The sequence below is a fragment of the Myripristis murdjan genome, chromosome 2 (assembly GCF_902150065.1).
Source record: "Myripristis murdjan chromosome 2, fMyrMur1.1, whole genome shotgun sequence".
NCBI lineage: Eukaryota > Metazoa > Chordata > Actinopteri > Holocentriformes > Holocentridae > Myripristis > Myripristis murdjan.
In genome coordinates, this window is record NC_043981.1 from 7,206,501 (window position 1) to 7,221,160 (window position 14,660).

At 41.1% G+C, this 14,660-nt stretch overlaps 1 protein-coding gene across 1 annotated transcript; it reads right to left on the reverse strand.

The window, feature by feature from the left end:
* Positions 1-1,296: 1,296 nt before the first annotated feature.
* LOC115373218 (putative methyltransferase DDB_G0268948) lies at positions 1,297-5,524 on the reverse strand. Its single transcript, XM_030071493.1, has 6 exons — positions 5,347-5,524; positions 4,619-4,779; positions 3,404-3,617; positions 2,810-2,913; positions 2,282-2,419; positions 1,297-1,759 (listed from the first exon to the last, which is right to left on the reverse strand). Exons 1-6 carry the CDS (start codon positions 5,452-5,454, stop codon positions 1,672-1,674), a joined length of 813 nt encoding a protein of 270 aa, XP_029927353.1. The 5' UTR covers positions 5,455-5,524; the 3' UTR covers positions 1,297-1,671.
* Positions 5,525-14,660: the final 9,136 nt, after the last annotated feature.

Below are 14,660 nucleotides of genomic sequence, written 5' to 3' on the forward strand. Positions count from 1 at the left end.
AGGACTCAAAAGGCAGCGTTAAGGGAAATAGGCTTTACCCTATACATCTTGGAAAAAGGCTGAGCACTAGACAACTAATTTCATTTCCTATTAAAAGCACAAAATGATTTACTTTCTTTAACCAACATAATTTTATTCTCTCAACTCATCTGTAGGCTTCAAAACATTCAGAGGTAGTTATGCTCTGCAGAAAAAAAGACATAGAGAGAGCCTTTAAGTGAAAGATTGTAAGACAATGAAGTTCAACCTTTATTCAGTTCAGGGCAAACTCTCTTTCACCCGTTTCTTTTTCTGAATAGCATGGCACCATCTAGTGTTCAGGCTGAGAGTGGCAATGCATTCACCATCAACCTTTATTTAAACAGGGAAAGGTCAGTTAGAGCATGCTCTCTTTTACACCCTGAATTCACACGGAAACACTGAGGAAATGTAATAATCAACACACACACTGATCCATACTAGATAACAATCACTAATACTGACTAAATGAAATAAGCCCTATGCAAAATTTTAGGCTCTTTTGCTAGTTATTCCATATACTCAAATGCCAGCCTCTCAAAATTTGTGCTCCCACAACATTCTTCTAGGATTAAATTAAAGTGTGACCTAGTGCAGTGTGCAGTAGATCTACACCTAAGGAGACGTGAAAAATAGTCTGAAGTTCCCCAGTGAGCGCTCTGTGAACCAAAAGAGTGCAGTGCCTTTCACTTCTTACCACTTATCAGCTTTCTAATATAATATTCAGTGATTAACCAGCCCTCATAACAAACCTGGGGGCAGAATGATCTGCTGCATCAAGGAGTTTCACAATACATTATATCACCACATTTAAAATTGATACAAAGGTCGATTGGAAAATTTGCTCTCTGTAATTAAAGGTAACGCCTGCCTTATTTGTACAGAGGGCCAGTTTAGCTTTTAAAGACTTTGGCAGTTCCTCATGTTTCTTAAAGCACCGCCTGTCATCTGTCCAGAAACCAAGGTATTTGTCAGAGGGAACTTTTTCAGTTGGTGTCTCATTACAAGTGGTAACATTTATTTCTTTGGAACTGTTAGCAAGTCTTCTAGAAAACAGCATGCATTCAGTTTTATCTGAGTTTAATTTAAGATTGATCAGTGTTTGCTGTGTGCTGCACAGAATTCACAGTTGTGTGTGTGCCTGGGCAGCAGAGGGCGCCTTTGCATAGATAATATTATATAATATTATTACAGGTGAACTGGGCTTTTTGTAACTTTTTCCCCAAATTCGTTCATTAAAACAATGTGAATAAAAGCAAATTTACAATGGAACCTTGTGGCACACCTTTATTAATGCCTAAAAAGCTGGACTGGCCCTATTGGATGGCCCTGGCCACAATAACTAGACTTTCATCAAACCTAATGAACTTGACAGTATCAAAGGCCTTGAATAAATCAATAAAAATCATTCAATAAATTACATAGTTGCTATTGCATAGTTACCCACAGTAAGCCAGAGAGCTAATTTTACAGGAGTTTCATGGCAGTCATAGTTTAATACTGACATAATGCAAACAGAAATATCCAATATGATGCAGAATTCTTTTAAAGTCTATTAATTGGGATCTAAAATGGATTGAGGGTCTACTTCAGTTTGTTTCCTACTGTTGATGAAACACTTTAGGATGTATAACAGCAGCCATGCAGAAAATGTCACGGTTTGCATGCCAGCCAATAGAAATACTTCACAACCATCACAACCTCCGTGTCGGGCGAAGACACCCCCATGGCAGATAGCAGCCTGTGATGGAGGAGAGAGGGGGAGAAGTGAGAGTGGTTTTATAGGATCAAAAAATAAATTAAAAAGTGTATGACTGGATGGAAACATTGCAGTGAAGATCATCTTCAGATCATGTCTGAGCCGAGACCCAGACTTTTCTTATTTGGAGCTGAATGAAGATCAAGACGGTTCAATGGTATCAGACTTCTTGTGTCTTCTTTATTTCTTCTTTATGTCTTTTTAATCAGGGCATCTCTGTTACCTGAGACAACAGTCTTTATGGATTTTACACGAACGTTTTTATTATAGAAATCACAAAAAAGTTCTTAAAACTGCATAAAGTATGCATGCAAATTAACTGAGGGGAGATTAAGCTGGATTTTGACAGCAGTAAATGGGCAATGACTCTGGCACTGGTATTCTCCTTTAAGACCAAATCTAAAACCAAGACTGGAACAAGTCCACTCTGTTCAGAGACTGAGGTGGACAGTGATTTCACAACCATGAGCTAATGGTTAAATAGGTGAATTAATTTTTGCTCACTTGTTTCTGATGTCATTGGAGAGCCTTTCAGCACCAGCGGGGTCCTTCTTCTGCAGTTTCTGGTAGCTTGAGAAAGTCTCCACCATTCCAATGTAGTCATTTAGCGGCACAAGTCTTTTAATTCGAAAACACTCATTCCTGTACAAAAAAACATGGAAATATTGCTGTTCTATTGAACCAGAAATTAACAGACTTATATATCTCTTAAATCACTGACCTTTGGTATGATTGATCATATGAATGCCAGCTTCCAATAAAACTATTTAAATCCAATGCTGTTTAGCAGCCGACATGGAAATCCCTGATGTCAAACTTTCCCACAGCATGTGATCAGACAGCACAAGTGCTGCTTTCTCTTGGAACTTCAAACACACTCATTCTCACACTCAAAACCATTGACAGCATTTTTTAAACACAGTATAACTCAGGTAAAAGAAATTGTGCATTAAGAATAAGATAAAAAGAAATAAGGTGGAAATAAACAGAATGTTATTCAAATATAGCGTCAATGTAATTTACATTACTCACCACTCCTTGTCAGGGTAAGGGCAGGAGTCAAACATGTCTTTGTAGATCTTTACAGAGCTGGCTCCTAAATATTGATTACGGAAGGGGAGCAGGGCCGCATAAAACTGGAATGCAGGTTAAAAAGAATGGTTTCAGTGCAAAATAGTCTTGTATATTGGCTTGCGTAGTTTTGGGAAAAAAACTGGCCATTTCCAAATAAATTCTCAATTTTTAATCAAACAAATTACATTTACATCTTGTGTGTCCTAAAAGTGAGCCAAATACAGCCATTTTTGTACATTGTGCATTTTGACAATGGTTGCCACTAATAGATGAATGGACTGAGTTAGGGACATCAGTACTCTTAGCTGGCCCTATTTCGGTAGTCTGGGAAAATTGTCTAAACTGAGGATTTTTATTAAATTATTCCTATTATATTCTTGAAATTGGCAGGTTAAGATCTGATGATGATTATTTTTCATTTACATCATAGATACACAGTAATAATACCTACAAGTGGATACATACTAAAGTGTTTTCACCTAATTTGGCCCCACACAACATGGTTAAAGACTGAGTCATCTATAATTTAGAGATAATGATTTTGGAATGGACCTCTTTACAGATGTCATTGAGTGTGCTGGACACATCTCCGTGCTCCAGCTCCATGTCTAAGGTGTAGCTGCAGAGGGCAAGGCAGCCACCAGGCCTCAGCACCCTGTCGGCCTCCAGCAGGAACCGGGCACGATCAAACCAGTGGGCCGCCGTCATGGCCGTCACAAGGTCCACCTCGCCGGCCGCAAAGGGCAGCTCCTCCGCTGGACACTCTCTGAGATTTGATGGAGGTGGTTGATTGGGAAAAATAATGATACAGGACAGAGACGAATGGGGTTAAAGTCACGCGGGGCATCTGTGCAAGGTTTGTGAAGATGTCTCATGACTGACTTGAGGGTCACAAAACTGGAGGATCAAGAAAACGTAAGGGACTGAACACTCAACTCACTGAGGATGGCTGCACCTCTGAACCTTTTAACCACCTCCATCTGCATAAACAACTAATATTAATACATTTAGGACAGAAGAATGTGCAGTTTATTGTTGCTACAGCTTTAATTAAACTGTTTAGTTGTATTCTATGTGGTATTTCCTACAGGTGTTACAGAATGCAATTTAAAATATAGCCCCAAGTAGTAACTGGTCCATGCACAATATACTAAAATTGCCCATAGAGCACTAACAAATTTGGCAAGGGCTTAATCTGAAGTGTCATTAGGAAATCAATGCATGCATGGATTTTCATTTTAAAATCCCCATCATCGACAAGCCCCGTGTCCTTGGCGATGATGCTGACTTGGACACAGCGATGGTGTGGGGACACACTTTGGCATTCAGAATAAAACCGATCTCATTTGAATGTGAGGCACTGCAACACTCTTGCCCTTGTACACAGTCAGCCAGAGGCACACCTGCCAGGAGCACCTGCCGGCATTTTCTGCGGATGACTGTCGGCATTTGGTAATATGGCATCAGTTTTTGCTTTTGAAAGCTCTCTTCTTTGTCTTCTTAGTGTTATGATTCTACAAGACTAAGGTGAGCTGATTACATAGAGCGACACGAGATATCAAAGTTGAACTAAATGTCCACAGAATTAAATATGAATATTAGTATGTTTACTTGCATGTATATCACTTTTATATACAAAGGTTTGCTCCTCCTACATGTTGATGATGCATCAGAAATAAAGGAGAACAGCATTAGAAAACCGCTGCTGAAACACAGCATGTAATTAACTTCCACTATACACTGCTCCAGCTGTTCCTTCAGCCTCACCTGTATGTAACATTTGGAGGGTTGCTATTGGCCAGGGCCATCTCCAGCTGAGCGGGGCTAATGTCTGTCCCAACTATCTGGGTGAAATATGGAGCCAATAGGATTGTCCCTTGCCCGGAGCCGCAGCCCACGTCCACTGCAAGGTTGAATGGTTTTGCTGTCTGAAAGGAGCACATTCTCAGAACAGGATTAGACACCTGTTAAAACTCACCTATGACTTTACCAGGGCATAGTAGCTGCTTGTCACTCATACACAAAGTAACTGTAACTTATTAACACTAATGATAGTGTGTGTGTGTGTGTGTGTTCTAGCTATCTAGCCCTTGCAGAGAAATAAAATCTATATCTATCAGTTCTGCGTTTTCCTTTTGTTTCTTTGCCCAGGGTTTTGCTGAGGCAGCGTCGCCTAATAGTCACATGGAAGCAGGCAGACTCTGCACTGATTAACTCCCAGCTTTTAACGGTGTAAACAGGCTACTTTAAACCCCACCGTGTCCTCAGAGTCAAAGCGGTCCATCCTGCTACCGTTAGAAATAAGCCACTCTGCATCTTCACTGCATTTATTCACATATAAAGGCCTAAGTTACTGTTTCTAATGTCATGTAGTGAGCCGGGGTTTAGAGTCACACAGTCGTGAACACTCAAATAACCATGATGAATGTGTAACATATTCGGATTCAAGTGCATCCCTAGTTGCATGCATTACACACACATAAACAGCCACCCACCTTTGACTCTGTGTAGCCCACGACCTTGGCGATCATCTCACGAGGTACCACTCTGTACTTCAGGTAAGAAGCTGTGTGATCTTTCTCCTCATAGTGCCGCTGAGCCATTCCTCTGTCTCTGAGTGCCAATGACTCACTACGTAGGTGCACCAGGTGAACTTGTCCTCAGAGCAACAGGTTGGTTTTTAAATCAGATAAACTTGTCCCACCCTATTTGCACCTCTGCCAATCAAAGCACTGCTGCACTGCTTTCCAAAACGTTGCACATTTATTGCTACAGTCTTAAGGAAATCCACTCTTTGTAGCAGATAACATATATTCTAGCCACTAGTTCGCCTCAAAAATAGACCAATATCTGTATACATTTTGCAAGATTACCAAATGGAGTGACGCAATTCTAGATTTAGTGCATTTGCAATTGGTTTCAATAAACAGCAGAGGGTGGTAAATGCACAAAAATGATGCTCAGTGCTGGCAGGGAAAGTGGAGGAAAGGGAAGTGCTGCTCAGAGTGGCATGGCTGGGAATTTTTTAAATGACAAGGTTACAACTCATGAGTGCAAAAAAAAAAAAAAATGTTCATTCTCTCACTCTGTCTCACACAGCAAGACAAAAACCATCAAATAACCATCTGGAGGAGGGAAATTTTTTACCAGTCTGCTAACATGTGGCTAATATCCTAAGTATCATCAGAAGTATGACAGGCATTATGCCTCATAATCATTACGTAGTCCTTATTGTTCTATATAAACTATAAAGCCTTATAAATTGGTACCAAATTGGTAAAATGCAGCTGGTTGACACTTCCTAAAATAGCTGAGAATGTGGGTGGGGGAGGGGTGCCAGGCCAGCGTCTTCATCACCAAGGAATTGGACACTGTCTTTTCAGTCCAATCAACAGGCATTGATCCACATCGTCCATTAATCAATACCCGTCGTCAGATATTATTTGCAATAGGGAGTGTGGTCGCAAGGGGGGAGGGGTGCCTGGATTCCCCTGGAACCCCAGTCCCACCGTGCTCCCCTGCCCAACTCTGCCTCCTGTCACCCAATCAATCAGCTCTGATCCACCATGTCACTAGCACTCAACTCAACCAGAAATCCACTCTTTTGCGTGTGTTACAGTTTATTTGCATCTGTACCTGTGCATGTGTGTGCTGCTGCGCGTTATCGCGTTAGTGTGTTTGTCCAGGTGGAGTGTGTGTTTATGTGTGACTCCAGCACGAATGGCAAGCTTTGGAGGGAAAAATGTTGTCACACGCGAACATGTGTTTACCCAGACATAACCAATTTATCACACCCTGTGTTATGAGTGTGTCTTCGTACATTTGCACATGCACACACACACACACACGCACACACACACTGAAGCTATTAGAAAACACAAAGTCAATGGACTCAGACAAGCAGCCTCATGTATTGCTTTAATATCTGCAGGCATTGTTGCCACAATAAAAAAGAGCTATGGAAGTGGTTTTGTGGACTGTGAAGCAGGGTTGCAAATGCTGCTGGGAACCTCTATTGAAAGGAAACCATACAGGTAATATACACTAAAAATAAAACAGAATGTCAGAGGGGAAAAAAATACGACTAATAATGCTTACTATACTGATAGTATGTGCAAGATTTTATATTTTGGGGAAAAAAGTTAATTTGTTCATTTCATATTATGGTTTGAGTTTGAGTTTATTCAGTTAAGGTATTAATTTGATATCAATACTGAGGTACCAAAGCTTTTATCATTATCAAAAATCAAAATTTTGGTATTATTCTAACAACATTGTGTGTATGCAGGAGTCTTTACCTTGGGCTCCCAAACATGTCCTCACCTAAGCCCTGAAATCTGAGTCCTCTGAGACATGGATTGTGTCAGAGAGGGTGAAACCTGCAAATGAGAGCATGAAACTTTATGCACTGAAAGTGTAGTGAGAGTGGTAAAGTGCTGCATTTCAGTGTACATTAGATGTATGTACAGGGATGTGATTACAAATGTCTGCAGTTATAAATACTCGCACACTGGCTTCTTCTTTCCTCTGACAGAAGGAAGAGGGAGTGTGAATGCAGAAGCGTGCAAGGTAGGGGGAGGATAGATGGGTATTGAGTATAAAATCCCACTTCCCTGCAGAAATCTCAGCAGGTACAGTAGAAGCAGATTGCAGCTGTTGGATGAAATCCATGAATTTCGAAAACAGCCTCGTTGCCAGACTGACAACCATGCATTTTGGTCATGGGTTTTGAATGTGTTTCATAGGCCCTGGGGTCCTTAAACTCACTCTACCAATAAAGTACCATGTAAACCTTCAAGAAAAAAAAAGTGACAGCCACCAAAATAGGAGTCCTGTTTTTTTTTTTTTTTCTTTTTTTTTTTCATGACAGCAGCGAGATATGGGATCAAGTCTTCTTCCTTTTCTGGATGTGTCTGCTGGCTTAAAGGAGATGCGCAAGAGAGGAAGAGTCTTTACAAATCCTCCCTTGCGCTTTTTTTTCTCTTATTTTTATAGTAGCGCTGTGCATTGTGCCAAACAGTCTTTGCAATCTTCGGAAGGATATGAAGATCTTAAATCTTTACCCATTAAAACTTCACCAGAGACATTCTGTGTTCTCCACTGCCAGTTGTAAAGTACAAAGATCTGAGGAGATTTGAGTGACTTCGAGGCGGCATTTTTACAGCCGCGATGCTCTCTCTCTTTCTCTCTCTCCCTCTGTCTCTGTCTCTCTCTCACACTGAGTTGCACTCGGAGGGCTAATCCTGCTCTCTGTGGAGAGAGGTAGGTATTGGCTTTGATGATAGAAATGGATTAAACAGATTACATTAAAGGCCAGTCTAATTGAACCAATCTATCCTGATTCTGCTGCTCTAAGATAACTGATGAGAGGGCCAGATACTATATGTGGGTCGTGTGTTTATGTGTATGTGCGTGTGTGTGTGTGTGTGTGTGTGTGTGTGTGTGCATACATCTATGCATTGTGTGTCTGGGTCTTGACACAAGTCCTATCAACCGCCAGTTCACAAAATTTTAAACAAATTGCATCCACTATTCATGTCTGTGCCTCTCCTGGTTACCACAAGTGCCTTCTGTGAAGATAAATTGACTGTTAAAGGAATAGTTCACCCAAAAATGTAAATGAAAATTTCATCAGCTGACATGAGGCTAGACAAAATTTTCATTGTTGGGTGAACTATTTCTTTCTTTCTTTCTATCAGACCGGTCACTTCCTGACCACACTGAGCTAAAAATGTCACGTTGTGTGTTAATTCAGTTCAATTATGTTTTTGTTTTTGTGAATTTCACCTAAAACTGAATAGATGTGTTTGGTATTTTAATACCTGCCCCCACCAGCCCCATTATGAGAACTAATCCGCATCACCTAACCCACTAAAATATGAGTGAATCAACCAGCTGAACCTGACCCGACCCACAAACCCCCAAGTTTAGCAACTTTGATGTACCTGTGTTTTGGTCATCATATTTGTACAATGCCCCACAGCTCAAAGAGATACATTTTTCTGTATCTGTGTCATCGGAAGGACAGCCTGTGCGAATCTTTCCCACACTTTACTTTTTTGGCTGTCTTTGCGCACAACCTCACCATCGACTGGTAGCCTTTTCTTTCTGACCAAAAAAAAGGTGTAAACAAAAAACTGTTCATCGAAAAAAACTCATAGCTGAAGCCTCAACATTCTGAACCACATATGCATCGACAAAAAACACAATTGCAAATTGATGATAAAGCTACTTGCACATTAGTGTGTTTGTGTGTGTGTGCGTTCACATGAGAGAGAGAGAGTGACAGACAAAGAGGAAGAGAGGGTGGATTAGTAATGTATAGCCCAGCCTGTTGCATGTGATGTTTCTGTAAGTTATTAGTAACTTATTAGAAGTGCTGCTTTGTCACCTTTTGACCTGCCAGCCACAACCTGTGATATTTTGTGGCTTGTGCACATCACCGGTCTCCAGTGACGCTCTAAATGTTGTTTCAGAGGTTTTTCCACCCTGACAAGAATAAAAATATCTGAATCCACCAAACAGTTACGATTTTCTGGATTTAAGATCTTCAAATATAAGGCCACTGAATTATCAAAGAACACTTGCTACTGGCAACTTCAGTCTCAACGTATCGATAATGGTATCAGCCTTCAAAAACAAGTATCACTCAGATCTTAATCATTATTCTGACACTATTCTTTACTGTGGAGACACTTTGGTCCTCCGGCCTTTCTTCAAACAAAAGAGCACACGGGGCTTTCTTCTTTATCTTTTGGATGATTACCTCCCTCCCTTTCTTCACCTGGTCGGCCAGACAGGGCCCGTATTGACGCTGTCCGGTTGAAGTGAGCGCGATGGGGTGACCTTTCTGTCCGACCTTGTTATCACCGTGAACTCGTTAAGCAGGACTGTTTAATTAGCAGCAGAATGGCAATCAGGGAGGATTCGGGGGCCTCTGTGGTCATACGGATCAATGGTCTTCAGGGAGCCTCCATGCTGAGTCTGTGCATGCACGCACTGCAAGGAGTATGCTGATGCACACTCACACCCTCATAAAGATGCAATGTGCTTACATACACCACAAAAAAAATCTTCATCCAGGTCGCTTAGGCTCATATTCAGTGTTAAAACATTTTTTTTTTCTTAAAGCAAGAGAAAAAAAATCTTCCAGTGGAATGAGATAAACCCATGTGTTTCCAGTGCAGTTTGACTTGTTTCAGGATTTTATCAGCTAAAAAGAATAAATATGTTGAAACAAGGCAGAATAAGGCAGATCAGCCCACTGTGATCAAGAAATTGACACTTGATTTGAGAAAATTATGGAAAAAAGTTAATCAGTATTGGAAACATGTGGGATTATCTCATCCCACTGGCAGATTTTTTACCTTATTTGAAACAAAGCAAGATTTTAACACTGAATATTAGACTAAATGACAGGATATGATTAATTATTTTGCAGTGTACGTTAGGACCCAGATACAGACTCAAATACAGATACAGACAACAGGATTCAAACATTATGAATTTTTGGTGGCTGATATTTTTGATTGAAGGTGCCAGTAGCCAGTGATTTATGTCGATACCAAGTTTCTTCATTTTGCCAGTTCCTGTTAAAAATGCAAGGAGTCTGTGTTTTCCCCCTAAATTGTATTTCTGACAGCATGGAAAAGCCTCTGAAACAGCATTTAGGCCATTTCACACTAAAATTTTCCACTAGATCCCATACTAATGAAATTCTTAAGGTGTATTAGCAGCTCCTCAAGGCAGGGTGAGGCAGGTTTCACTGCAGGTTTTACACACTGCCATACCTGAAGCTCTAAAAATCATATCCTCTCCTCTATCATATTGGCGGGGAACAACACTGACAGTTTAATATTCAATTTTTATTAAAAGATGAATATAGGTCTAACTCTAGTCGACAGGCATGCATGCACACACGCCCATACAGACATGCATGTTCACCCTCGCGCGCAAATACATGCACACAAACTCTCAGATATCCACACTGCGCTCGCTGAAAGAAATGCGAGGCAGGAGCTACAGCCGCTGCACCTGGTGAGATCCAAGTGAAAGTGAGAAGCATAAAAAAGAGCTGAACGCTCAGGTCTGTTGATCTATTTTTACCGCAGAGCAGGGGGTTGAGGGAGAGAGAGAGAGAGAGAGAGAGAGAGAGAGAGAGACAGAGAGAGCTTCCTGCATTATGCATGGCCCTGTAGAGCAGCAGTGGCTTTTACACTGTGCGCTCTCACTGGGCTTCCAGGTGTCTGTGCTGTCTGTCAAACACACAGCATGTAGGAGAGCCAGGTGCTCTCGCATAGTTCAAGACCACTCTCGCTGATCTCTCTCACAGCACAAGACCACCCTTTTTAAAGCCCATCCAGGTGCTCTGTCTCTCTCTCTAAACACAAGATTTCGCCTGTGGTTCCATCCAAATGCTATCAAACATAAATACATGCGGTGAGAGCAAGTGAGAAACTCGAGAATTTGCATACAGGTTATACTTTTCCCCAACAAAAGGGCAAAATTAGATAAAGCTGCATCAAATTTAACCCTGCAGTGACCCAGAAATTGAAGGTGAAGCTTAGGGCCCAGTTGGCCTGGTGGTGGCGCTGTGGTGAGCCAATCAGGCTTTCATTCAAAACAACTGACCCCAGTGCCAAAATCAATCATTCCCCTAAATTCCATCCAAAACAGTCCCGCAGAGGCTCAGAAATCACACGCGATGAACGGATAGAATCCAGCTCATTGTCAAATCCCTGATCTTTGATCTTTGCAGACAGTGAGTGCTTTCATCAAACCTGTGCGCATATCAAGAGCTTTCAGCCTATAACGATGTCCAGCACAGAGAAAAATGACATCTACTCTTACTGGATGACCAAACTGATGTGTGGAAGCCCGTAACAATTGGAATAAAAAAAATTTCATGTGCTCCTCTTCACCTCCATGCTGGTTTCAGGTTGAAAACAGGCTATCTGAGCATCATAAAGGGGGCTGGGTTGCTGCTGGGCATTACAAGGAGGGAGACTAATGAAAGCTTGATGAGGATGCTTCTCTGAATCCACTAGCATGATTAGGCTTTAATTACTGAGGGCCACCTCGACATATTCTCTATAATTGGAAATACCTAAGCACTTGGCTGCTCGTGGCAGGGAACCAAAGAGTCCATGGCTGCACAACCCTCTGTAGGACACATCTCTCTCATTTTAGATGAACCCCGCTCTGTGCGGGCAATGCAGGAGGAAATTCGGAGGCACTTCTGTCAACTTTGTGCACCTTGTCTCTATGCAAATCAGTTGCTTCTTGCTAAGTAGACCTGTGTAATCTCAGTGAGGACTCCTTGTCTTCACCCACATTACTGACAGAGTGCACCGACGGTCTGAGCACGGAACAAGATATTGTGAGGGAGGCTTGAAACTCGTAGCATCGCTTCCCAGTAAGTTGGCATCTTCACATTGCCAGATGTGACAATCACATCCCTATATGGCTGCCAAACGCCTACAAGACACCCACAGGCATTGGCAGCTCCCTTGGTGAAATCTTCTGTTGCACAAGCACATAAAAAGGGGCTTTATGTTCTGGCTGTTTAAGTGAATCACTGCCTTCGCCTGAAGAATCCTCCTTTCTTTCATTACAGTTGCTTCAATTCAGCGCGGTCACACCATTTATATCTTCACTCAATAGCATAAGCTACGCCTGAGTCATTGTATATTGAAACAAAGACGGCATTTCTCAACCGTGCTCAGGTGTTTCTGTTTTCAATAGCACAGTCGAGACGCTTGATGACTCAAGGGCAAGCTGATCAGCCTGCAGGATGCCAAGCACTAAGACCACAGATCTCTCAAAAGGCTAAATTACCTACCTTCAATGCCTCAAAAAATATTAAAATGTCGTAAATACAGATACATCATATTTTTTCCCGACTGCAATAACAGCTTTATTCGCTAACCTCGTTAAGCAAGATTCATTTTCATGTAAACATAAAACAAGGTAAAGGTATTTACTAATTCCTCATTGCAGGTGATACCAAGTCAAGGCTGAGATGGAGAGTGAGGCAAACACAATACAAAAATGCCATGAATTATAATGTTCCACCAAAACAATGTGAATTCATCTGGCAGTGATGTTGGTTTTATTTTTACATGCTGAACTAAATTTGCCCCATGTGCATGTCTACTTTTAAATTACTTCAGAATCAGACTGATACAGTATTACAAAAATGCTTTAATTTTGCATCAATCTGCCATTCTCTAAAAGATGTTTTTCCACATGCTGCTTTCCTTATTCTACCTCGGTTTAGGAAATTTTATTTGCAATGTTCAAACAGAGATGAGGTGATTTTTTTTTTTTTTTTTTTTTTTTTTTTTTGATCACCTTTTGTTTCTTATTTTTATCGCGGCGTTGGTCTGAAATTCAATTCCAGGCAGCATTAAAAAGTGAAAGTGAAATTGGGTCTCTGAGACCTGCAGATACCCTGCCAAGATAACTGCATATCTGTGCATTGAAAGAGTCAGGCGCTCGCTTCCCACTGACATCCATGCTAAAAAAAAATATATATATATATGCACACATGGCGATGTAAAGTGGTCTGGATAAAAGCCAAAATCCATACGTTCTATATGTATGTAGCGAAGACGAGGTGATATCTGCGGATGTTTTAATCTAATTGCCATAGCAGATTTAGATGTGATCATTTGTTGCAGATGAGGGACCGGGTTACTGGGTGCGCGTATCCAAGCATACATCAGGCTTGTTTATCAGCCCCGTTTTCTATTATTCACATTTTTCTGCATGGAATCCCCTGTGTAATTAGCTGTGTAAAGAATTCAACTCTTTCCACAGTTTCTATGCATTGATGCTGTTGTATTCTCCAGCTGTCAAACCCTATTAGAAAGCAGTGTGTGTGTGTGTGTGTGTGTGTGTGTGAGTGAGTGTGAGTGTGAGTGTGTGTGTGTGTGTGTGTGTGTGTTCACCATTTTAGTTTTAATGCTAAATGTGGTGCAGGACTTGGTTTGTGCATAGAAAGGACGCAGTATTGATCTTGTGCTAAAACTTTGATGATAGCCTGCAGATATTTAAGCAATCTGCTGTATTAGGCTTCTAGACTGAGCCCATTAGCTTCATGCAATAGAAAAAAAAATTCCATCCTAGTCTTATGGTTAGGGTCAAATTGTTTTTTCTTAGAAATGGTGGAAAAAAATCTACAAGTAGGATGAGATAATTCCACTTGTTCCCAATGCTAATCGACTTCTCTCCAGAATTTTCTTGAATCAAGTGTCATTTAATTGATCCTACTGCCTCATTCTGCCTTGTTTCAACATAATTACACCTGATGGATATTTGGCTTTGCTGTGAAATCACATGCATTATTTCCCCTGAAAAGTGTTCACCAGACATAGGACCTTTAGTGAAAAATGACTGTTTCATCTCTTATTTCATAAACTGCCACTGAGATTGACATATAGTGAGGTAGTAAGGTAGATAGTATGTGACGTGGCTGTCTGTAATTACAGATAAAGGAACATTAAGTTGGACAGATACATGTAAGCTGCGTGATGAGGGTGCCCATTTCAATTAGGGAGCATTAACTGAAACAAAAAACCTTATGGGAGTATCTCACTGCCAGACCCAAGGAGAATTAATACACTGCATAGGGCCATTTACCAGGGAGTAATTACTCCCTAATTAGCCATTAGTTATTCGATTACCCTTTTATCAGCTAGTCATGGTCAAAAGGCAGGAATAGCGGATAAGTCATCACCTTGGTCGGTAACAGATGTAATTAACATGCCGTAGCTCCCTCAGAGGGAGACAACGAGAAAGCGCGTTC